Source organism: Rhinopithecus roxellana, chromosome 12, assembly GCF_007565055.1.
Source record: "Rhinopithecus roxellana isolate Shanxi Qingling chromosome 12, ASM756505v1, whole genome shotgun sequence".
Lineage (NCBI taxonomy): Eukaryota > Metazoa > Chordata > Mammalia > Primates > Cercopithecidae > Rhinopithecus > Rhinopithecus roxellana.
This window is the reverse complement of record NC_044560.1, coordinates 109,306,731-109,329,083: the sequence shown is the minus strand read 5'-3', so window position 1 is coordinate 109,329,083 and position 22,353 is coordinate 109,306,731. Positions and strand designations below refer to the sequence as shown.

At 55.2% G+C, this 22,353-nt stretch overlaps 1 protein-coding gene across 1 annotated transcript in view; it reads right to left on the bottom strand.

Annotated features, from left to right (window-relative positions):
• Nucleotides 1-404: 404 nt before the first annotated feature.
• CCDC155 (coiled-coil domain containing 155) overlaps nt 405-22,353 on the bottom strand; it is a 32,942-nt gene continuing 10,993 nt past the window's right edge. The window contains exons 8-20 of the mRNA XM_010369458.2: nt 21,624-21,741; nt 21,238-21,288; nt 11,433-11,510; nt 11,101-11,157; nt 10,726-10,785; nt 9,373-9,437; nt 9,122-9,209; nt 8,534-8,656; nt 5,616-5,674; nt 3,419-3,464; nt 1,325-1,389; nt 1,137-1,244; nt 405-1,034 (exon numbers count right to left, since the gene is read on the bottom strand). Of these exons, the coding sequence (XP_010367760.2) occupies nt 893-1,034; nt 1,137-1,244; nt 1,325-1,389; nt 3,419-3,464; nt 5,616-5,674; nt 8,534-8,656; nt 9,122-9,209; nt 9,373-9,437; nt 10,726-10,785; nt 11,101-11,157; nt 11,433-11,510; nt 21,238-21,288; nt 21,624-21,741 (1,060 nt within the window). The 3' untranslated portion in view covers nt 405-892. The remainder of the gene's footprint in view (nt 1,035-1,136; nt 1,245-1,324; nt 1,390-3,418; nt 3,465-5,615; nt 5,675-8,533; nt 8,657-9,121; nt 9,210-9,372; nt 9,438-10,725; nt 10,786-11,100; nt 11,158-11,432; nt 11,511-21,237; nt 21,289-21,623; nt 21,742-22,353) is intronic.

The window sequence follows — 22,353 nt, the reverse complement described above, 5'->3', positions numbered from 1 at the left end:
AGGATGCAGTTAGGACTGGGCCAACCTAGGCTCCTACCCACGGTGGGGTGGCAGGACAGAGTCAGGATCCTTTTGCAGGAGGGCAAGGCAGAGGTGTAGAGAAGGTAGGAGGGAGAGAGATCAGGGAGAGGAGGTATCCTGGAGCCCTTCAAAGCAGCCTGGCGATGCGTGCCAAGGCCACTCAGCAGCTGCACACTGTGGTGGTGTGTAGGTGACTCCCAAAGTGTTTTGTTGGGTCCATGCCCTGCAGTGGTTTTCAGTGTGAAGGAGGTGTGTGGCAAGGCACTTTCAAGGTACCCAGTCTCCACAGAGGTACTTGACCTCCCAGGCCCCCCAGGCTCCCTTACAGTTAAGGGTGGTCACACCAAACAGTCTGGCTAGCGAAACAAACACAAGTCTGCTGGTGGCTCTGGGCAGGCAACTGCTTCTCTTTTATTACGAGTATGATTTGAATCTACCCACTGCACACTGAGGCTACTGCCTCTCTTTATAGAAAGGAAGGGAAAAGTTTCCGTCTCCCGCAGATGTGATATAGGAAGCTGCAGTCGCCAACTCCTGAGCATGAGGGAGGGGACAGGAGAATCACCGAGGCCCCGACCCCGAGGCAACCGAGACTTAGCTGTGTGCCCACAGCTGCCCTCGCCAGGCTTGTTTTGTGAGGGAATAATCCTTAGTGCTTAATCCATTACTGGGGAGTTTTGCTATTATTAAGAAATGTCAACATTAAAAAACTAGCAGACTTCACATAAAAACCCAACACAGGGATGTGGATCCCCTGTACTCCATCTGGGGTACGCTGGCGCAACACTGGGCTAACAATGGGGATCCGAGTGGAGAGAGGCCCGCGGGATTTACTGAGCTAGACACTGCTCTGAGGGGCAAGTGGAGCCTCTCACACTGGAGGGGGCTGGAGGTAGCAGAGCTGGAGGTGGGGCCAGGTGGGAGGTGGGGACGGGCCCAGCAGCAGGACAGAGAGCAGCAGCAGCAGCAGCAGGCCCAGGACTGGAGCTGGGATCAGTGGATGTGGAGTGACCCTGGTGGGGAGGTGGGACAGCGTTTAGGGTAGGGTCCGGGCAGCCTCTGCTCTTCCCAAGGTCAGACCACCTCCTTCCTTCTGGAGAGGACTGGGGGCACACCTTAGCCGCTGTGGGGGCAGGCAGAGCTGGCCCCAGGGCTTCCTCCTGACTGGGACCAGCTCCTTCATCACAGGCACCAAGGCTTGCTGGAGTTCCTGCTGCGCAGGCCTGCTGGGGGAAAGGAGGGAATCACCACTGGGTTTTTCCTTGTCCCCAATTTCCCTCCCGGACCCCATGGGTCCTATTACCTCTCTGGAGGGCTTTCTAGGATGTCTCCAGGGCAAGAGTCTCCTAGAGGCATAGGGAGATCCGCCTGGGAGGACAAAAGAGGTGCATTTGAGGCACTGGGTTCTGGACTGAGAGGTCCTCAGGTCAGCCCACTGGACATAAGTGACCACACAGAAGGTGGTGGAGCTCAGGAGCTAACTGAGTGCACTTCTCTGAGATGCGCTGCCAGGTTGGGTTCCCAGTTCTGCCAGCCTCTGGCTGAGGGTCCTTGGCATGTCACCACACCTCTCCGTGCCTCTCTTTCCGCATCTGCTGGCCAGGGAAGTCCCCACCTCATAGGGTTAACATGGTGACTAAATGAGTGAATGTGGGGGGAAAAAAGGTGGGGGCAGTAGCTTGGACAGTGCCTGGTACCTAGTGAGTGCTCAGTGTCTGTGTAAGCTATTCAATATCATCACCTCCATTTTCCATCGGCTTCTGGAAGTATCTAAGCTCTCTGAGGGCAGAGACCACATCTTCCACAGGTGCCCACCCCTGTGCTGGGCCTCATGCAGAATCCTGTCTTCCTGCCTATGCCAGAATCAGATGCTTTACTAATTAAAAACACGCCATTATAGGACAGGCACGGTGGCTCACGCCTGTAATCCCAGCACTTTGGGAGGCTGAGGCAGGCGGATCACAAGGTCAGGATATGGAGACCATCCTGGCCAACATGGCAAAACCACGTTTCTACTAAAAATACAAAAATTAGCTGGGTGTGGTGGTGCATGCCTGTAATCCCAGCTACTCAGGAGGCTGAGGCACGAGAATCGCTTGAACCCGGGAGGCGGAGGTTGCAGTGAGCTGAGATCACGTCCCTGCACTTCAGCCTGGCGACAGAGCGAGACTCCGTCTCAAAAACAAAAACAAAACAAAAACACCATGCCATTATAAATGGCATAATTACAAACGTATTTTTCTCATTGTTCATGGTTGCTATACTGAAATATGATTGATTTATTTTGACCTTTCACCCAGCAACCATGCTAAATTCACTGATTAATTCCAACACTTCATCTGAAGATTCAAAGATCAAAGCCCCAGCTGTCCCTCCAGGGTTAGGCCCCACTCACTGTGCTGCCTCATCCCCCATGTCTCCCTGGAAGGGCCTCACCTCTATGGGTCTCTGGCCTTCCTACCCCCACACCTTTTTGACTCAGATGAGGATGATGAATGACAATAATAATGGCAGTAAATAAAAACAGAACACCAATCACAATCAATATGTTCACTCTACCACCTGCTGTGCCAGGCACGGACCCAGGCCCTTTATGACGTGGTCCTTAACCCTCCTCCCCACCCTGGGAGCTAGGAAGAGATCATCCCCGTGTGAGCTGTGAGGAAGCTGAGGTGGAGCCCCAGTCTCTGCAAGGCAGTGTGTGGTATGTGGAGAGGAGGTGGGCTTCGGGGCCAGGGCGCTGGGGGCTGAGTGTCATGGAGGCAGCTATCTCGGCCAGTTTGGACCCTGAAGAGCCCCAAGGGCCCTGACAGTGCCTGACGCACAACAGGCAGACTCCAACCCAGCTCCTGCCTTCCTCAGCTCAAAACCCAGGGCTCCTCACCTCTCCTTACTGAGATTCTTTCCCCGTCCTTGCCTGAGAGCAGAAATCCTAACCTCCACTGGGCACTGGGCTCTGAGGAGCAGAGGAGCTGGCCTGTGTGGCTGCAGGCTGGGGGGCTGTGGGCACTGTGCCCCCAGGGAGTTCTGAGGCTGGCTGGGGCGGGCCAGCCCAACCTCTCCCGAGTGTGGGCGCATGTGCGTGTGCATTTATGCAATCCGGGGGTGCAGCCACGTCTATGAGGCCTGCGGTGTGGTGGCTGCCGCCCTGTGTGTGTGGCTGGGGAGCTCCCCTGGGAGCAGCCTGGCCGCCCACCAACCTCCAGGCCTCCCCCCACCTCACCATCGCTCTCATTAGCTACAGCAAGGGCCTTGTTATCTCTTGGCCAAATGATTTTTCTCTCTGCTCCTGAGGAGTTGAGGTGTGAGGTTGGGGCTTGGGAAGAGTTGAAATGAACGACTCAGCCTCTGCGGGCTTGGAGCGGATGGGGCTGGGGAGAGCGCTGGGGCTGCCCACCGTGGCCTGGCTCTCTGCGTCCTCCTCTTCCTCTCTTCCGGTCAACCTGAGGGCCAACAAAGTCACTGCTGGCATCGTCCTCTCCTCCCTGGTTCCCTTTGCCTACTATGGGCTGGGAGGGAAGCCTTGGAGCAGGGTCTTAGCACAGGCCCGGGAGCATGGACAGGCCTGGGGGAGGCCAGGGAGCATGGACGGGCCTGGGGGAGGCCAGGGAGCATGGACGGGCCTGGGGGAGGCCAGGGAGCATGGACGGGCCTGGGGGAGGCCAGGGAGCATGGACGGGCCTGGGGGAGGCCAGGGAGCATGGACGGGCCTGGGGGAGGCCAGGGAGCATGGATGGGCCTGGGGGGCGTCCTGCATATGTATTTTTCACAGGAATTTAAAAAAAATTATCCAAAGGGTCTGTGACCACTAAAGAATAAGGGGGCCTCTTCATCTCAGAGTGGTTTTCTCAGCCACTACTTCCCCAGTGGGTCCCCCAGCTGGGAACTGAGGCTTCCAGCTCTCTCACCCTCCAAAGTACCAGAGATTCAGGCCTCTGTAAGACCCCAGAGCACGTGTCGAAACGCCCTTCCTGTCTAGTGGGTTGAGCCATTTTTCAATGGCTGTCACTGGGTACTGTCTGAGGACTGGCACTCCAACTCAGACCTCCCAGCCCACAGAACCCAACTGTTGGAGCTCTTCCCCATGCCAAATCCTCTTAGGTGTGCAAGCCCCTCTTCCAGGAGGACTGGAAGAGCCCTGAGGGGTCAGCATGCCACTCACTCACTCATTTACTCACATCTTCCAAGGAGCAGACCCTGGGCCTATGGGCTGGGAGATGAGACCTGGCCCTGCCCTCAGCGAGTCTCAGAGTCTTGGTCTAGGAGGACATCTGGCTCCCACCCCTGCCTTGGGGGAAGGCTCCTAGGGAGGCCCCTCCTAGGGTCATGGCCATCTGAGTCCCTGAAATGCTGCTTTGGGGTCTCAGGCCTCAAGCTGCCCAGGCTGAATGTCCCTTAGAGACCCAGCCATCCACACCACCAGCCACTGCCTTCACTGGGAGCAGAGATTCAGCCCTGCAGTTGCCACTACCACCAGCTTCAGACCCAAAACCCTCAGAGATACCCTCAGGAATACAGCTGTGCTCCCACGCAATAAGGGATCCAGGCTTTTAGGCCCCAGTCAGACATACACTGTCTGATCCCCTGAAACTTCTACTTGGGACCCAACCCGTCTCAAGGTCCAAGTCCTAACCGCTGGCTACCTTTAGGGGCCATGGTATTCACCAGCTTCCTCACTCCCAGCTTTCCAACCTGCGGATCAAACAGCCCCTGCCCTCTGGAAACTCGGAAACTCGCATGGCACCTGCCTCCCCGACTTCCACTACTGCTCAGCCCCTTCTCCCCTCCTTTCTCTGGTGACGCAAAGGGAGGTCATAGCTCCAGAGCTCCCATCCCGCCCAATCTCAGCTCTTCCCAGACAAGTCCAATTAGAGGCCTTGGCAGGCAGCCTCATTAGTAGCCACAGCTGGGAGCCTGAAAGAGGGGAGGGGGAGAGGGAAGCAACACAGGAAACCAGAGGCCCCAAGGCCAGGGCCCTGGAGGAGGGTGGGCCCAGTCATCTAGTGCTTTCTCCATCGTCAGAGGCCTGGACACAGCCTCCTAACAATCACATCCCAATCACAGGGCTGGAACTTCATAGCATAAGACCAAATGCTCACAACAGCCTGACTGCAAAGTACCTGAGCTGGAATCTGAAACCACGCTGATTCCAGAGGCCCCCCTCACCCCCAAGATCTCCCAGCTGACTGGGAGCTCTCCAGGGAGGTTCCCTGGAGCCTCGGGAAAGGTGTGTTCAGTGAGAGAACGACCATGTGACTGAGCTGTCCCTTCTGCCTGACAATTGTGTCTTCTTGTCTAAGAGTTTCCTATACTAACACCACTCCCACAGGGCTCCATTCAGGCATGGTGGCCTGCCTCGGCCTCTCTGAGAGCCTTCCCCCGAGGCAGAGTCGGGAACCAGATCTCCTCCTAGACTTGAGGGCAGGGCCAGGTCTCATTTCCTGGCCTACAGGTCCAGGGTCTGCTCTGGGAAGATGTGAAGAATGAGTGAATGAGTGACATGCCGACCTCCTCAGGGCTCATCCAGTCCTCCTACTCTAAGCATCTGTGAATGGGGTGTCACCCTGAGGCAGATGGATGGCTCAGCTCCTTACCACATGGATGGCTCCTTCCTTCCTTCTCCATGGTGCGCTGGCTCTCCCTGGAAGTTTCTCTGTGGAAACAAAAAGGTTAGTTCTTCTCTGATTCTTCTCACTCAAAGCTCCACCCCTAACAGTGCCCACTGTCTCCCCGCTGGTCCCAGACCCCATATGCAAAAGGTCTTCCAGGCTGCAACCTGCACATGAATTCACCACCGTCTACAACATACCCTCCTCTTGTGCTCCCCTACATGAGGATGGCCCTATTATCCCCCTGAGGGCAGAAGCCAAAAACCAAAGGGTTGTTCTCGATGCCACCAAGCCCCCTTCCCTCACAGGACCCAGGAGTCCCAGTCGCCTAAACTTCCTGGATGTTCCACAGACCTCGTACACTTATCTGGGTCCCACAGGAGATCAGCACTTCCCTGTCCAACCGCCTTCTCATCCCAGGTTCCCAGACTTGGGCTGGGTCCATCTGCTCCTCCTCAGGACCCAAGTACCTCTTGGTTTCTCCAGAGACATATCAGCATTGCCCTTGACCTCAACAACCAACTTGACATTGTTTTTTAAATGCAATCCTTGAGCTCCAGGCTGGTGCACCCAACTGCTTCCAGGCAGCCCCCAGACATCCCTCAAGATTTCACCTCATGAGGTCACAAGTTCCAAGTCTTTCCTCCTCTCCTCCCTCCCTATCACCCACATCCCATCTGATCCCCGCTCTGTCCTTCCACCCCAATTATGTCTGTCTGTCCCTTTTCCTCCATCCCTAGGGCCCTGGCCTGGCTCAGGCTTCATCACCATTGCTCCAGCCTCCTCCCTGCCTCCAGTAGGTCCCTCACATGGTCCCAGAGGGATCTTTTCATGCCCAGAGCTGACCCCACCCTTCCTGTGGCTTTCCGAAGAAAAGTACAATCTGTTAGCTTGTCAGAGATTTCCTTTCATGATCTGGCCCTGGCCTCATCTCTCACTAGTCACCCCCAGCTACCCTCTACTCCTCAAGGATATCATGATTTTATGCCAAGGCCTTGCACAGGCTGTGCTAGTGCCTAGAAGGCCTCTCTTTCCTCCAACCACTTAATCTCCTTCCCCCTCCCCTCCCCCTCCTCCCCTCCCCTCTCCCTTCCTCCCCTCCCTCCCCTCCCCTCTCCCTTCCTCCCCTCCCCTCCCTCCCCTCCCTTTCCTTTCCTTTCTTCCTTCCTTCCACTTGAGTATCAGTTTCTCTTCAATATCTCCCCCAGTCTCTGACCTGACAGATACCCCTTCTCTGGGCTGCCACAGGCCCATCCCCCACCTCTAGCACAATGATCATTCTGCACTGGGCCAACCCATTTGCAGGGTCTCTCCTATCAGGCCTTGAGCACTGAGAGGCCTGGCCCCAAGGGACTCAGCTCTGTATCCCTGGGCCCATCGCAGGTTGCACCCTGAGGCCTGGCTCAGTCTTCCCCTTGACAAGCCTGTCTCTCAGGGGCATCTGAGAGCTCAAAGCAGAAGCGCAATCTGATGGACACTTCTGGGGATGAGGCTCTGTCCCCGGCAAGCTGTGTGACCATGGACATGTGATTTCTCCCTGAGCCTCAGTTTCCCATGAGTAACAAGATGAGGATGCCTGCCTTACAGAGACACCGGGAGAGTTCAGTGAGAACCCAAACAAGCTCTGCTGTCAACGAGAAACACAGAAGCTTTTCTCAAACCAGGGAAAAAGTGATCAGAGAAATGAGTCTCTCCTGAAGGATGGCAAAGAGCTTTGAAGACAATACAAGACAATACAGCATCGTTTACAGAGCTGTTTACAACATTTTCTTTAAAAGAAAAAAAAAGAGAGAGAGAGAGCCCAGAGCAGTGACTCATGCCTGTAATCCCAGCACTCTTTGAGCCACTGGCACAGCCTGTGCAAGGCCTTGGCATAAAATCATGAGGCTGAGGTAGGAGGATCACTTGAGCCCAGGAGTTCAGCCAGCCTGGGCAACATAGGGAGACCTCATTTCTACAAAAAATAGAAAAATCAGCTACGCATGGTGGCACACGCCTGTGGTTCCAGCTACTTGGGAAGCTGAGGTGGGAGGATCACCTGAGTCCAGGGAGATTGAGGCTGCAGTGAACTGTGATAATGCCACTGCACCCCAGCCTGGGCAACAGAGAAGAGAGTGAGATTCTGTCTCAAAATAAATAAATAAAAAAAAAAGCCAGGTGCAGTGGCTCATGCCTGTAATCCAGCATTTTGGGAGGCTGAGGCAGGCAGATCACCTGAGACCAGGAGTTCAACACCAGCCTGGCCAACATGGTGAAACCCTGTCTCTACTGAAAAACACAAAAATTAGCCAGGTGTGGTGGCAGGTGCCTGTAGTCCCAGCGGCTCGGGAGGCTGAGGTGGGAGGATTGCCTATGTCCAGGAGGTTGAGGCTGCAGTGAGTCAAGTTCACTCCACTCTAGGCAACAGAATAAGACAAGATCCTGTCTCTAAAAACAAAAAACAAACAAAAAAACCCAATGGTTATTGCTGAGTTAAAGATGTCATAGTGAGCTTGCTGGCTTTTCTTCAAGGTACTTATATTTGAAACATAAATGCTTAATATATCCTTAAAATGTTAGCATAAACAACTTACTTATTCCCTTCCTACAGTAGTACAATTTTAAATAATGTAATTCCTGAGAGTGTTTCCTAAAAAAACAAAACAACAATAAAAGCCACAGTGCAATTTGTGTGTTTGCTTTGTTCACCTTTGTCTCCAACGCTGGCAGGTCAGTCCCTGGGGCAGGGGTGGTATCTGGTCTGGCTTGTGGCTGGGTGTCCAGCACACAGTGTGCTCTCAATTAACATTTTCTCATCAAATGGGGAACAAGCAAAGGTGTGAGTGAATGGGCTGGCCAGGGCGGCACCTGGAGCTCCGGGCCCCTTTCCAGCTCCTGGACTTTAGAGCTTTTCCTGTGCTCACCTGTCCCCCAGCTGGGGCTTCAGATGGAAACTCAGCTTCCTCACTGGTATCACGGGTGACTTCCTCCCACTGCCACACCCCACACAGAGGGTTGGAGAGATCAGCAATTGCCACTTCCTGTTTCTGGGACAGAAGTTGTTTCCGAGGTCAGGGAGAGCCATATTAAGGTAGAAGACAAGGTCAGAGATAGAAACAGGTTTAGGTGTGTGGCTGAAAATAGGATGAGAGGTAGAAAAGAGCTGGTGTGGGGCTGGGGTTGGGGAGTGGGCAGAAGCAGGAACAGGGGAGGGTTTGCTGCCAGGACCAAGGTCTGGGTTCGAGATGAAGTTAAGGAGTGAGATGGTCATGGAGGGAGACGAGATAGGGGTGAGTCACAGCTGGATCGGACTGGGGTCTGGCATAGGCCTGAGGCTGGCAGTGGGTTTGGGGTTAGGATCCCAGATAGAGTTAGAGAAAAGCTAAGGTTGCGATGGGAGCCTCTGGCCGCAATGTGGGTTAGGGCTAGGCTGGTGTGAGGATCAGAGTGGGGAGATGTTTGGAGATTCTGCCTTGGTGGCCTGCAGCTTATTCCAGGTGTGTTAGGCCCACCTGTCGAATGGCCTCGATCTCCAAGCCCAGCGATGGGGGCAGCAGCTGGGTCCAGCCCACTCTTCTCAGCTGGGCCCCTTCAGGTAGCCTGGCCACACAGGGAGGAGGGAGAAGGCGGCCTTTGTGCCTGGTGGCCACTCAGTCGGCTCATGCTGGCCTCCCTTCCCTGCCCACCTTGGGGCTGGAGGCCAGGGTGTCCTTGCCCTTAGGCTACCCTCCTGCCTCCTCCTACCCCATGAAGTTCCACTCACTCATCAGGCCCCTCATAGGTCTGACTCAGCTGCTCCTCCAGGCGTGAAATCTCCAGCCTCAGTTCCTGCAAAGGAGGAAGTGGGGGGCACATCTGGCTCTCCATTTTTCCCACCCCTGGGCTCCTCTTCCAGGGTTCTTTCCACTTTCCTGACCACTTTGGGCTCCCCAGACACATACTGCCTAGGGACAAAGGGCAGAAAGCCATGACAGAATGTTAGGAAGCCAAAGAGACAGAGAGCAAGAGGAATCCAGAAGCTAAAGCACAGGCCAAGAGGCCGGGAGTGGTGGCTCACGCCTGTAATCCCAGCACTTCAGGAGGCCGAGGTGGGCAGATCACGAGGTTAGGAGATCGAGACCATCCTGGCTGACAGGGTAAAACCCCGTCTGTACTAAAAATACAAAAAATTAGCCGGGCATGGTGGCACGCGCTTGTAGTCACAGCTACTTGGGAGGCTGAGGCAGAAGAATCACTTGAACCCAGGAAGAGGAGCTTGCAGTGAGCCAAGATTGTGCCACTGCACTCCAGCCTGGGCGACGCAACCAGACTCCGTCTCAAAAAAGAAAAACAAAACAAAACAAAAGCACAGCCAAGAAAATGAAGAGAAGGAAGGCAGAGGCAGTGATGCATGAAAAAATGAAAGACATAGATGGAAACAGACTCACAGACAGGCAAGAGAAACACTAGGGCTCAGAGACTGGTAAAGACCAGAGCCAAACAGAGAAGACTTGCCTAGGGAGACAGACAGCCTAGACCTAGAGGCAGAGACAGGAACCCACAGGAGCCTGGCAGAGACACATAAAAATGAGGAGGGGAGGCTGGGCGTGGTGGCTCATGCCTGTAATCCCAGCACTTTGGGAGGCCGAGGTGGGCGGATCACGAGGTCAAGAGATCAAGACCATCGTGGCCAACATGGTGAAACCCCGTCTCTACTAAAAATACAAAAATCAGCTGGGCATGATGGTGTGCGCCTGTAGTCCCAGCTATTTGGGAGGCTGAGGCAGGAGAATCGCTTGAACTTGGGAGGCAGAGGTTGCAGTGAGCCGAGATTGCGTCACTGCACTCCCGTCTGGTGACAGAGCGAGACTCTGTCTCAAAAAAAAAAAAAAAAAAAGATAAGGAGGGGTGTGTGAGAAGACACCCACAGAGAACGAAAGTGAATGGAAGGAAGGAACAGAGAAAAAGTGAAAAGGCAGATACAGAAACAGAGGGTGGGACACACAGTAAGTCATACAGTCAGACATTAAGGATGGAAGAAGCAAGATGTGGCCACCGACAGAGAAAGAGGGACGAGGAGGAGAGGCAGCAAGTCCCAGAGATGGCAAAAGAGAAGTGGCGAGGGCCGCTGAGTTACCTGCGTCGTCACTCTGTATTCTTGCAAGGTCTGGGCCAGGCTCTCCACATGGCGAGTGCGCTGGGAAAGCCAAAAGCCAAATGAGACTGGGACCAGTTCCCCAAAGACAGTGGGGTTGGTGGTGGCGGGGGGACTGGCTGGGGGGTTAAGGGACAAGGGTGAGCTTGAGGGAGGAGCTGGGGCCCAAGAGAGAGCACCGGGCAGAAGGGCTTCTAGATCCCTGAGGGGTCACATTGGGACCTGGGGAATCCCTCCAATCTCTCCGGCTGCACATCCAAGGATCAGACCCAAGTAGGACTTCCCTTTCTAGACCAGGGGCAGGAAGTGGCTGGCACACATGGAAGGCAAATCTCTTTCCCTCTCCAGGCCCCTCACCTCAGAGAGGATGGTGTCTCGTTGGCAAATGAGGTGTTCACACTCAAAGAGCTGCCGCTGCCAAGAAAGGAGGCGGTCCATCCATCCAACCTCCCAGGACACCCCTTGGTCCTGCCCTCCGTCTGGCCTGCCTTGCTCTCCCACACCCCACCGATTCAACCTCCTGAGATGTTCTGGGACTTCAGGGATTTTAGGGATGCCTGGGTGGTCCTGGGAGTCTGACAGTTTGATGGAAGACCCTGCTCTCATCAGGCTGCAGTCACTAAAACCGGAAATGGGATAAATGGTCCTGGGGTGGTGGAAAGTTGTCAGGCACTAGGAAGGAGTGGCACCTTCAAAGTGTCCTTCTCCATGGCCAGTTCCTGACTTCTCTTCTTCACTCCATCCCGCTCCGCCAGCAGTTTCCCGTTCTAGAAGAAGGAATGGCTGGTTATATTCACTTCAGCAAATGGTGATGTTAAAATTAACAGCAGATACTTGCTAAACACTTGACTGATATACATCAGGTCTCATGCTAAGCACTTCAGGTTTTAACCCATTTAATTCCTCCCACCATTCTGGTGGGATCTCAGCTTTAATTTCTCTGAGTGTGGCTCCCCCATCTATAAAAATGGAGCTAGGCCAGATCACGTCTATAATCCCAGCACTTTGGGAGGCTGAGGTGGGTGGATCACGAGGTCAGGAGTTCCAGACAAGTCTGGCCAACATGGTGAAACCCCGTCTCTACTAAAAATACAAAAATCAGCCAGGCATGGTAGCGCATGCCTGTAATCCCAGCTACTCAGGAGGCTGAAGCAGGGGAACTGCTTGAACCGGGGAGGCAGAGGTTGCAGTGAGCCAAGATCGCACCACTGCACTCCAGCCTGGGCAACAGAGCGAGACTCTGTCTCAGGAAACAACAACAACAACAACAACAACAACAACAACAACAACAAACGGAGTTAAACTGGGAACTACTTTATGGGATTGCTGTGAGGATTAGATAGGTTAATAATTGCTGACACTTACTGAGCATTTTGCATATGTTGACTCATTTCTTATCCCCAATTTTAAAATCAAAAGAACAACATAAGCAGCCTGTTATCCACATTATCTATCACCCAGCTTCAATAATTATATGCATTTTCTCAGCTTTGTTTACTAAGATGTTTGTTAACTGAGATTTTTTTTTTTTTTTTTTGAGCCGGAGTTTTGCTCTTGTTGACCAGGCTGGCGTGCAATGGTGCGATCTCGGCTCACTGCAATCTTCGCCTCCCGGGTTCAAGTGATTCTCCTGCCTCAGCCTCCCTAGTAGCTGGGATTATAGCCACCTGCCACCACACCCAGCTAATTTATTTATTTATTTTTTTTTGAGATGGAGTTTTGCTCTTTTTGCCCAGGCTAGAGTGCAATGGCACGATATTGGCTCATTGCAACCTCTGCCTCCCGGCTTCAAGTGATTCTCCTGCCTCTTCCTCCTGAGTAGCTGGGATTACAGGCATGTGCCACCACGCCCAGCTAATTTTGTATTTTTAGTAGAGACGGGGGTTTCACTATGTTGGCCAGGCTGGTCTCGAACTCCTGACCTCAGGCGATCCACCCACCTCCGCCTCCGAAAGTGCTGGGATTACAGGTGTGAGCCACCGCACCTGGCTCTCCTCCAGGTGTCTTAAGTAGATTACTTTAAAGCAAATCGCAGGCATATTAGTTCACCTGTAGTTACTCCAGCATTTATTCCCCTACTTGAGGACTTATTTCCTTTAGCAAAACCACAATACCATGATCATTACTTAACAAAATTAACAATAACTCAGTATCATCTCATACTAGAAAGTTTGTGCCCCCTTTTTCTTTCTTTCTTTTTTTTTTTTTTTTTTCAGACAGAGTTTCACTCTTGTTGCCCAGGCTGGAGTGTAATGGCATGATCACTGCAACCTCCGCCTCCCAGGTTCAAGTGATTCTCCTGCCTCAGTCTCCTGAGTAGCTGGGATTACAGGTGCGCGCCATCACACCTGGCTAATTTTTGTATTTTTAGTAGAGACGGGGTTTCACCACGCTGGCCAGGCTGGTCTTGAACTTCTGACCTCAGGTAATCTGCCCTTCTTGGTCTCCCAAAGTGCTGGGATGACAGGGGCGAGCCACTGCACCCAGCCTGTGCTCCTTGTTCATTTTGGCTGTCTTACAGAGATTTCTTTACATTAATTTGATTGAGGATCCAAACAAGGTCCACCATTGCTTTTGGTTGAAATGTCTTACTTCTTCTAATCTGACAGTAATTTCTCCCCCCTCCACCCCGACCCTGGTACGCTTCAGGGCCTCATTCTGTGGAAGAAAGCAGGTCCCTTGTCCCGTAGGATTGGTGGGTTCAGATTAGGCTGATTGAGCTCTTGTTCCCTGTGGTCATGTTCACCACTTTCCTCTATCATTATTTCTTATAAACTGGTAGGTAGGTCCAGGGCCTTGTCCAGACTCTTGTTCAATTTTCTGGCAAGATCGGGTGGTGCTATACATATGAAATTCTGCCATTCAGGAGGAATGCCATGTCTGGTTGCCCTAACTATTAATAGTATAATCATTTCCAATTTTAAAGAGGAGTAGAGAGGCTGAGACTTGGCAACGTCACATGGTAAGTGGACTCAAACCTAAATCTGTGTGATTCCAAATCCTGTGTTTATAATCTTCAGACTCTCATCTGAGCCAGACACAGCCCTGGGTGAGAATGGGACACAAAGGGAATTAGGTTCTAGAGGTGGAGATGGATGCAGAAGCAGGTAACAACGCACGAGGTGGGCCCTGATGAAGCCTAGGGCCTGGGTACCATGGGAGCACTAACAGGCTTCCTGAGGAGGCGCTGCTGAGTCTTCAAGGCTGAGGACAGTTAGCTGGGAAAACAACAGGTGGGAGAGGGCAACCCATGCCAGTCATAAAACGGGACCTGTGCATAAAATGGCCCAGATTCCAGTCCAAAGTTTAGGGGCACCAAAAACCTATCAAGTTGCACAGGGTTTCAAGGCGAGGGGGTCACTGGGGAAATGCACTTTGGGGCATGGAGGCAGTCCAGAGTTCCCTTTCACCACACCCCTCCTCTTGGCACACCAGGGGATATACCAAGGCCAGCCTCTCCCTCTCTCCAGCAAGCTCCAAGTCCTCCATCAGGTGCTTTGCCTCTCAGTCTCAGCGGGCCTGGGCTGCCAGGTGAAGGGCAGAGGAAGGACAGGAAAGGAGTGCTGTGTCAACATCTGTCCACCTGGTAGGGATTTGCAGGCCAGATCCTGGGCCACTCGGCAGGGAACCTGGTTACTCAGCTGTTCCTGCCTCCTTCTGCAGTAACCTGAGCCAGCTCTGTAGGTTCTCCATAGGAAGGCTGCCTGGATCTTCAGTGTCTGAGTGTCCTGTTACTCCAGCATTATTCTACTGTAACTTGAGAACTCAATCTATAGATGCTCTGTAGGCAGCTGTGTGGAGGGGGAAGGTAGAGGGGAGGGAACCAAGAATAGCTCCAGTTTATCAAGGGCCGAGGGTGTCCCAGACGCTGCTCAAGGCACTCGACCTGGCAGCAGGCCTTCCTGGTGGGGAGGAGGCAGAGATGAGACTGCTGGTTGCTATTTACCCTGCTTACTCCTTCTGCTTTTGTCGAGGGATCTACTCTCTCTGTCTGAGGGCAGATGGGTCCCAGCCCCAGCCATGGGAGTGAGTCAAGGTGGAAATCTTGGCAGATGCAGGAAGCTCAGCTGGTGAGCTAACCCAGTAGCCATTCTCACCCCTTCTCACTTGTTCACCTGCCACTCTAGAGGCTGAAAAAGGTCAGATATCCTCCTGGGCTCCCTTGCAGCTGGGGGTGTTATGTGATCCAGTTCTGGCCAGTGAGATGTAAGAGCTGCTGGGGGTGTGGTGAGAGGCTTCTGATGAAAAGAGCCACGAGAGGGGCATTTCCTGGCTCCCCTTTGCACCACGTTTTCCTACTTTGAATGAGAACATGAGATTGGAGCTGCTGCAGTCATCTGCAATCATGAGGCCACAGGCAGCCAGGGAGCCACCAAACCACCCAGAGACCACCTTCTTCCCAGAGAACACCTTCTTCTAAACCTCTGGTTAAGGAAATGAGTGTCCTGCAGATTGAAGCCATCATTTCTTTGTTCCCTGGAGCCAAAAATGTTCTGGACCTGTCAGTAGCCATATTGCCCATGTAGTCTGGTTATCATGGTTGAAGGGCAATGAACTGTAATAAAGGAAGTTCTGCCAGGGGGCTTCCGGGAAAGGTTTTCATTCTTTTTTTTGAGACAGAATCTCACTCTGTCACCCAGGCTACAGTACAGTGAGGCACCATCTCAGCTCACTGCAACCTCTGCCTCCCAGGTTCAAGTGATTTCCCTGCCTCAGCCTCTCAAGTAGCTGGGACTATAGATGCCCGCCCCCATGCCTGGCTATTTTTTTTTTTTTTTTTTGAGGCGGAGTCTCGCTCTGTCGCCCGGACTGGAGTGCAGTGGCCAGATCTCAGCTCACTGCAAGCTCCGCCTCCCGAGTTTACGCCATTCTCCTGCCTCAGCCTCCCGAGTAGCTGGGACTACAAGCGCCCGCCACCTCGCCTGGCTAGTTTTTTGTATTTTTTAGTAGAGACGGGGTTTCACCGTGTTAGCCAGGATGGTCTGGATCTCCTGACCTCGTGATCCGCCCGTCTCGGCCTCCCAAAGTGCTGGGATTACAAGCTTGAGCCACCATGCCTGGCCTTTCATTCTTTTATTTACTTTTTTTGTTTTTTTTTATTTTGTAGAGACAGACTCTTACTATGTTGCCTAGGTTGGTCTCAAACTTCTGGCCTAAGCAGTCTTGCTTTGGCCTCCCAAAGTGTTGGGATTACAGGTGTGAGCCACCATGCTGAGCCAGAATTTTTTTTTTTTTTTGAGATGGAGTCTTGCTCTGTCACCCAGGCTGGAGTGCACTGGTGCCATCTTGGCTCACTGCAACCTCTGCCTCCCGGGTTCAAACGGTTCTCCTGCCTCAGCCTCCCGAGTAGCTGGGATTACAGGTGTGCGCCACCACACCTGGCTGATTTTTGTATTTTTAGTAGAGATGGGGTTTCACCATATTGGCCAGGCTGGTCTCGAACTCCTGATCTCAGGTGATCCACCCACCTCGGCCTCCCAAAGTGCTGGGATTACAGGTGTGAGCCACCGTGCCTGGCAAGGTTTTCATTCTTAAAAAGGGATGTTCTGAAAGAAACTGTCAAAGGCCGGGCGCGGTGGCTCAAGCCTGTAATCCCAGCACTTTGGGAGGCCGAGACGGGCGGATCACGAGGTCAGGAGATCCAGACCATCCTGGCTAACACGGTGAAACCCCGTCTCTACTAAAAAATACAAAAAACTAGCCAGGCGAGGTGGCGGGCGCTTGTAGTCCCAGCTACTCGGGAGGCTGAGGCAGGAGAATGGCGTAAACCCAGCAGGCAGAGCTTGCAGTGAGCTGAGATCCGGCCACTGCACTCCGGCCCAGGCCACAGAGCAAGACTCCATCTCAAAAAAAAAAAAAAAAGAAACTGTCACATCCTGCCTGCACTCCATGTCTCACATGGTACAGTCATCCTGCTGTGAGATTCCCATTGCCTCAAGGGGGTGAGTTTTCATGGAAGAGCCAGAAAATAGCAAAAACTGTTTGGATTTCAGTGTAAAAAACACCGTAAATGTAGGACAAATTTTTTGGGGGGAATACATGATCTACCTGGACTAGGCAGAGATCCTTAGAGCTGGGGGTGGCATGCAAGACAGAGAAGAGGCTGAAAACAAGCCCGGAGTTTTCCCCTCACCCAGGGCTAGCTATGAGGGGTGGAGGGAATGGATGGAGAACCACAGAGCCCTGGAAGTCTTAGGATCTGACAGGCCTTGCGTGCACTTCCCAGAGCGCTCTCAGAATCATCACGGTGTGAGAATAGAGATGCTACTTTCTTGTAAAAGCAAAGAGGCCTCACTGGTGGGTCCTCTCCAGACCTCTGCCCACCCCAGCCCTGTGCTCTCCGGTCTGTCAAGGCCTGGGTGGGGTTTGGGATCCTTCAGGGAAATGAGCGAGGGACAGGGACTTTGCTAACAGCTCAGGGACACCAGAGGAGTCTCTCTTCTGTTTCTCTTGCCCCAGAGAAGCCACATCTCCCCACCATGAGCACCCACCCCGACCTGGGGAAATGAGGCAAAGGCTTTGGACAGTGACCCCAGCCTCTTCCCTTTCACAGGAAAGCAACCAAACCACCTCCGTGGCTCTGGAAGGGTGTGGAAGTGGTGGAGTGAGAGTCCCAGCCCGGATGAGGGATCACCACCAGAAGATGAAGAGGATGGTATGCCCAGAGATCCAAAGGTAATGTGGGCCTCGCACTGGATGCCAGCACACAGTGGTGACAAACGTTTCTACAAAAACCACCAATCTCAAGAAGAGCAGAGAGAAGAAACATTGAGGACCAGCAGCTTCCTAGAGCACTAGGCTCCTCTGTCAGTCTCCTGCAACTTAGATACCACCTTGAGGTGGAAGGTGGTGACAGGTTTCTTTGTCAATTGATGAGTTTGTTTCAATCTAAAAATGTTAGGTGGGCCCAGAATGAACTAAGAGGATGTTTTTCTGTCTCAGATGGAATGGGGCTTGAATTAAATGTGAAGCTTAACTGGGTCTCTTCATATTGTTTGCTAGTCCCTCAGTGAAATGCTGTCAATCCCCAAAACAAGCCTACTGAACAGATACCCTTCTTCCTGTTCTTAGAAAATAAAAGTAGGCCGGGTACAGTGGCTCACGTCTGTAATCCCAGCATTTTGGGAGGCTGAGGTGGGCAGATCACCTGAGGTCGAGAGCTCGAGACCAGCCTGACCAACATGGAAAAACCCCATCTCGACTGAAAAAACAACAACAATAAAAAAACAAAATTAGCCGGACGTGGCGGCGCGCGCCTGTCATCCCAGCTACGCGGGATCAGCCGGGCGAGGCGGCGCGCGCCTGTCATCCCAGCTACGCGGGATCAGCCGGGCGAGGCGGCGCGCGCCTGTCATCCCAGCTACGCGGGATCAGCCGGGCGTGGCGGCGCGCGCCTGTCATCCCAGCTACGCGGGATCAGCCGGGCGAGGCGGCGCGCGCCTGTCAGCTACGCGGGATCAGCCGGGCGTGGCGGCGCGCGCCTGTCATCCCAGCTACGCGGGATCAGCCGGGCGAGGCGGCGCGCGCCTGTCATCCCAGCTACGCGGGATCAGCCGGGCGTGGGGGCGCGCGCCTGTCATCCCAGCTACGCGGGATCAGCCGGGCGAGGCGGCGCGCGCCTGTCAGCTACGCGGGATCAGCCGGGCGTGGCGGCGCGCGCCTGTCATCCCAGCTACGCGGGATCAGCCGGGCGAGGCGGCGCGCGCCTGTCATCCCAGCTACGCGGGATCAGCCGGACGTGGCGGCGCGCGCCTGTCATCCCAGCTACGCGGGATCAGCCGGACGTGGCGGCGCGCGCCTGTCATCCCAGCTACGCGGGATCAGCCGGGCGAGGCGGCGCGCGCCTGTCATCCCAGCTACGCGGGATCAGCCGGGCGAGGCGGCGCGCGCCTGTCAGCTACGCGGGATCAGCCGGGCGTGGCGGCGCGCGCCTGTCATCCCAGCTACGCGGGATCAGCCGGGCGAGGCGGCGCGCGCCTGTCATCCCAGCTACGCGGGATCAGCCGGACGTGGCGGCGCGCGCCTGTCATCCCAGCTACGCGGGATCAGCCGGACCTGGCGGCGGGCGCCTGTCATCCCAGCTACGCGGGATCAGCCGGACGTGGCGGCGCGCGCCTGTCATCCCAGCTACGCGGGATCAGCCGGGCGGGGCGGCGCGCGCCTGTCATCCCAGCTACGCGGGATCAGCCGGGCGAGGCGGCGCGCGCCTGTCATCCCAGCTACGCGGGATCAGCCGGGCGAGGCGGCGCGCGCCTGTCATCCCAGCTACGCGGGATCAGCCGGGCGAGGCGGCGCGCGCCTGTCAGCTACGCGGGATCAGCCGGGCGGGGCGGCGCGCGCCTGTCATCCCAGCTACGCGGGATCAGCCGGGCGGGGCGGCGCGCGCCTGTCATCCCAGCTACGCGGGATCAGCCGGGCGAGGCGGCGCGCGCCTGTCAGCTACGCGGGATCAGCCGGGCGAGGCGGCTCGCGCCTGTCATCCCAGCTACGCGGGATCAGCCGGACGTGGCGGCGCGCGCCTGTCATCCCAGCTACGCGGGATCAGCCGGGCGAGGCGGCGCGCGCCTGTCATCCCAGCTACGCGGGATCAGCCGGGCGAGGCGGCGCGCGCCTGTCATCCCAGCTACGCGGGATCAGCCGGGCGAGGCGGCGCGCGCCTGTCATCCCAGCTACGCGGGATCAGCCGGGCGAGGCGGCGCGCGCCTGTCATCCCAGCTACGCGGGATCAGCCGGGCGTGGCGGCGCGCGCCTGTCATCCCAGCTACGCGGGATCAGCCGGGCGAGGCGGCGCGCGCCTGTCATCCCAGCTACGCGGGATCAGCCGGACGTGGCGGCGCGCGCCTGTCATCCCAGCTACGCGGGATCAGCCGGGCGAGGCGGCGCGCGCCTGTCATCCCAGCTACGCGGGATCAGCCGGGCGAGGCGGCGCGCGCCTGTCATCCCAGCTACGCGGGATCAGCCGGGCGTGGCGGCGCGCGCCTGTCATCCCAGCTACGCGGGATCAGCCGGGCGAGGCGGCGCGCGCCTGTCATCCCAGCTACGCGGGATCAGCCGGACGTGGCGGCGCGCGCCTGTCATCCCAGCTACGCGGGATCAGCCGGGCGAGGCGGCGCGCGCCTGTCATCCCAGCTACGCGGGATCAGCCGGGCGAGGCGGCGCGCGCCTGTCATCCCAGCTACGCGGGATCAGCCGGGCGAGGCGGCGCGCGCCTGTCATCCCAGCTACGCGGGATCAGCCGGGCGAGGCGGCGCGCGCCTGTCATCCCAGCTACGCGGGATCAGCCGGGCGAGGCGGCGCGCGCCTGTCATCCCAGCTACGCGGGATCAGCCGGGCGAGGCGGCGCGCGCCTGTCATCCCAGCTACGCGGGATCAGCCGGGCGAGGCGGCGCGCGCCTGTCATCCCAGCTACGCGGGATCAGCCGGGCGAGGCGGCGCGCGCCTGTCATCCCAGCTACGCGGGATTAGCCGGGCGTGGTGGCGCGCGCCTGTAATCCCAGCTACGCGGGAGGCTGGGGCAGGAGAGTCACTTGAACCGGGAGGCGGAGGTTGCGATGAGCTGAGATCATGCCACTGTACTTCAGCCTGGGCAACAAGAATGAAACTCTGTCTCAAAAAAGAAAAGAAAGTAAAAGTAAAGGCTTGAGAAGGAGAAGTCACATGCTTAAAGGTTGCCTATTATGCAAATGGCAAAGATGAGATTTGAACTCAAGGTTGACTTCAAATCAATTTTTTTTTTTTTTTTTTTTTGAGAGGCTCTTGCTCTGTTACCCAGGCTGGAATGCAGCGATGCAATCTTGGCTCACCGCAACCTGTCTGTCTCCCGGGCTCGTGCAGTCTTCCCACCTCAGCCTCCTGAGTGGCTGGACTACAGGTGCACACTACCATGCCTGGCTTATTTTTCTATTTTTTGTAGAGACGAGGTTTTGCCATGTTGCCTGGGATGGTCTTGAACTCCTAGGCTAAAGGGGTCCACCCACCTAGTCCTTCCAAAGTGCTGGGATTCCAGGCATCAGTCACTGTGCCTGGCTGTTTTATTCACTGTAAAAAAATACGAATATAGAAACAATGTGAGCTAACTGTTAGTGAGCACATCCTATGTGTCCTACCTCATGTCCAAGACTTTACAAGTATCCTCTAGTTGAAGTCTCACACAACCCAGTGAGACAGATGGCACTGTTTTGTTCATCTTTACAGGCGAGGCAGCCGAGGCACAGAGAAGGGAGGGACTGGTCCACGCTTATGTAGGTGGCCTCAGCCTGAACCCATGTAGGCTGACCCCATGCCCCACACTCTCGTCAAGCATGGTAGTTCTCACAGTGTGGTGTAACCTCAGGGACATTCCCACACACACTACTGACATTCTGAGGTCTCCCCAAGCAGGCTGAAGGTTGTTTGGTGGCAGGCTGCTGGGGTGTTGGGGGCAGAAGGGAGCGGTGTCAAGAAGACCCTAAGGACTGGGGAAGGGGTGGGGGTGGGTGCTGGGCCTCCACTCACCTCCTCCTGCAGAGTCTCCATCTCAGCCACCAGATGCTGCTGCTCCTTTTCCTGACCAACCCCAGAGAGAGGACAAAGGCTTCATTTCCAGCCTCCTTACCCCCATGTTGCCCTTCTCTCACCCCTGGGAACACAACCAGGGCCTGGGTCATTGAAGGACAGGGTTGGGGGAATGGGTCTGGGAAGCCCTAACGGCTCCTGCTATCTCCCTTGTCATGAGAAGGATGGCAGGTAAGATTGAAAAAGTCTAGGGTGAGCAGGGCCTGGACAGAGGGAGAAAGCCAGGTGACCTCTGCCCCTTCCTACTCCATAGTCACACTCTGCCACTCTGATTCCAGGAAACAAAGAAGAGAGAGGGCACCTTCCTTCCCCTGGGTCAGACCCACCGCCTGCCGGGCTTGGGCTAGAAGGCTGCGATTCTGTTCCTCCAGGCTCCTGGCCAGAGTCTTTAGGTCCTCCAGCTCCTCATCCACAGCCTTGGCAAACTGCAGGGCCTGCTGGGTGCTGAATGGGGTTGGGGGCGGATGAACCATATGAGAGAGAGGAAGGCAGAGAAGCACAGAGACAGATCCATTCTGAGAGACACTAATAACAGAGAGATCCCAGATGGTGGGCAGGGACAGAGACCCAGAGAGAGGGGAGGACAGAAACCCAGAGAGAAAATAGGAGAAAGAGATCTGGTGTGGGCACAGAGACCCAGTTTTAACCTAAAAGAGGAGGAGGTGGGAAAGAGACCTAGAGAGAGTGGGGGACTAGAACACGGAGACCATGATAAACATGAAGAATGACAAAGCACAGAGAGACGAAAGGGCAAATGACATGAAGAATCAGAGAGAGGAAAAGAATAAAGAGAGAAATCTAGCCTGGGTGCAGTGGCTCAGGCCTGTACTCCCAGCACTTTGGGATGATAAGGAGGGAGGATGGCTTGAGCCCAGGAGTTTGAGACCAGCATGGGCAACACAGTGAGACCTCATTTCTATAAAAAATAAAACAAAATTAGCCAGGCAGTGTGGTGGGCCTGTGGCTACTTGGGAGGCTGAGGTGGGAGGATCGCTTGAGCCCAGAGGCAGAGGTTACAGTGAGCTGTGATCACGCCCACTGCACTCCAGCCTGGGT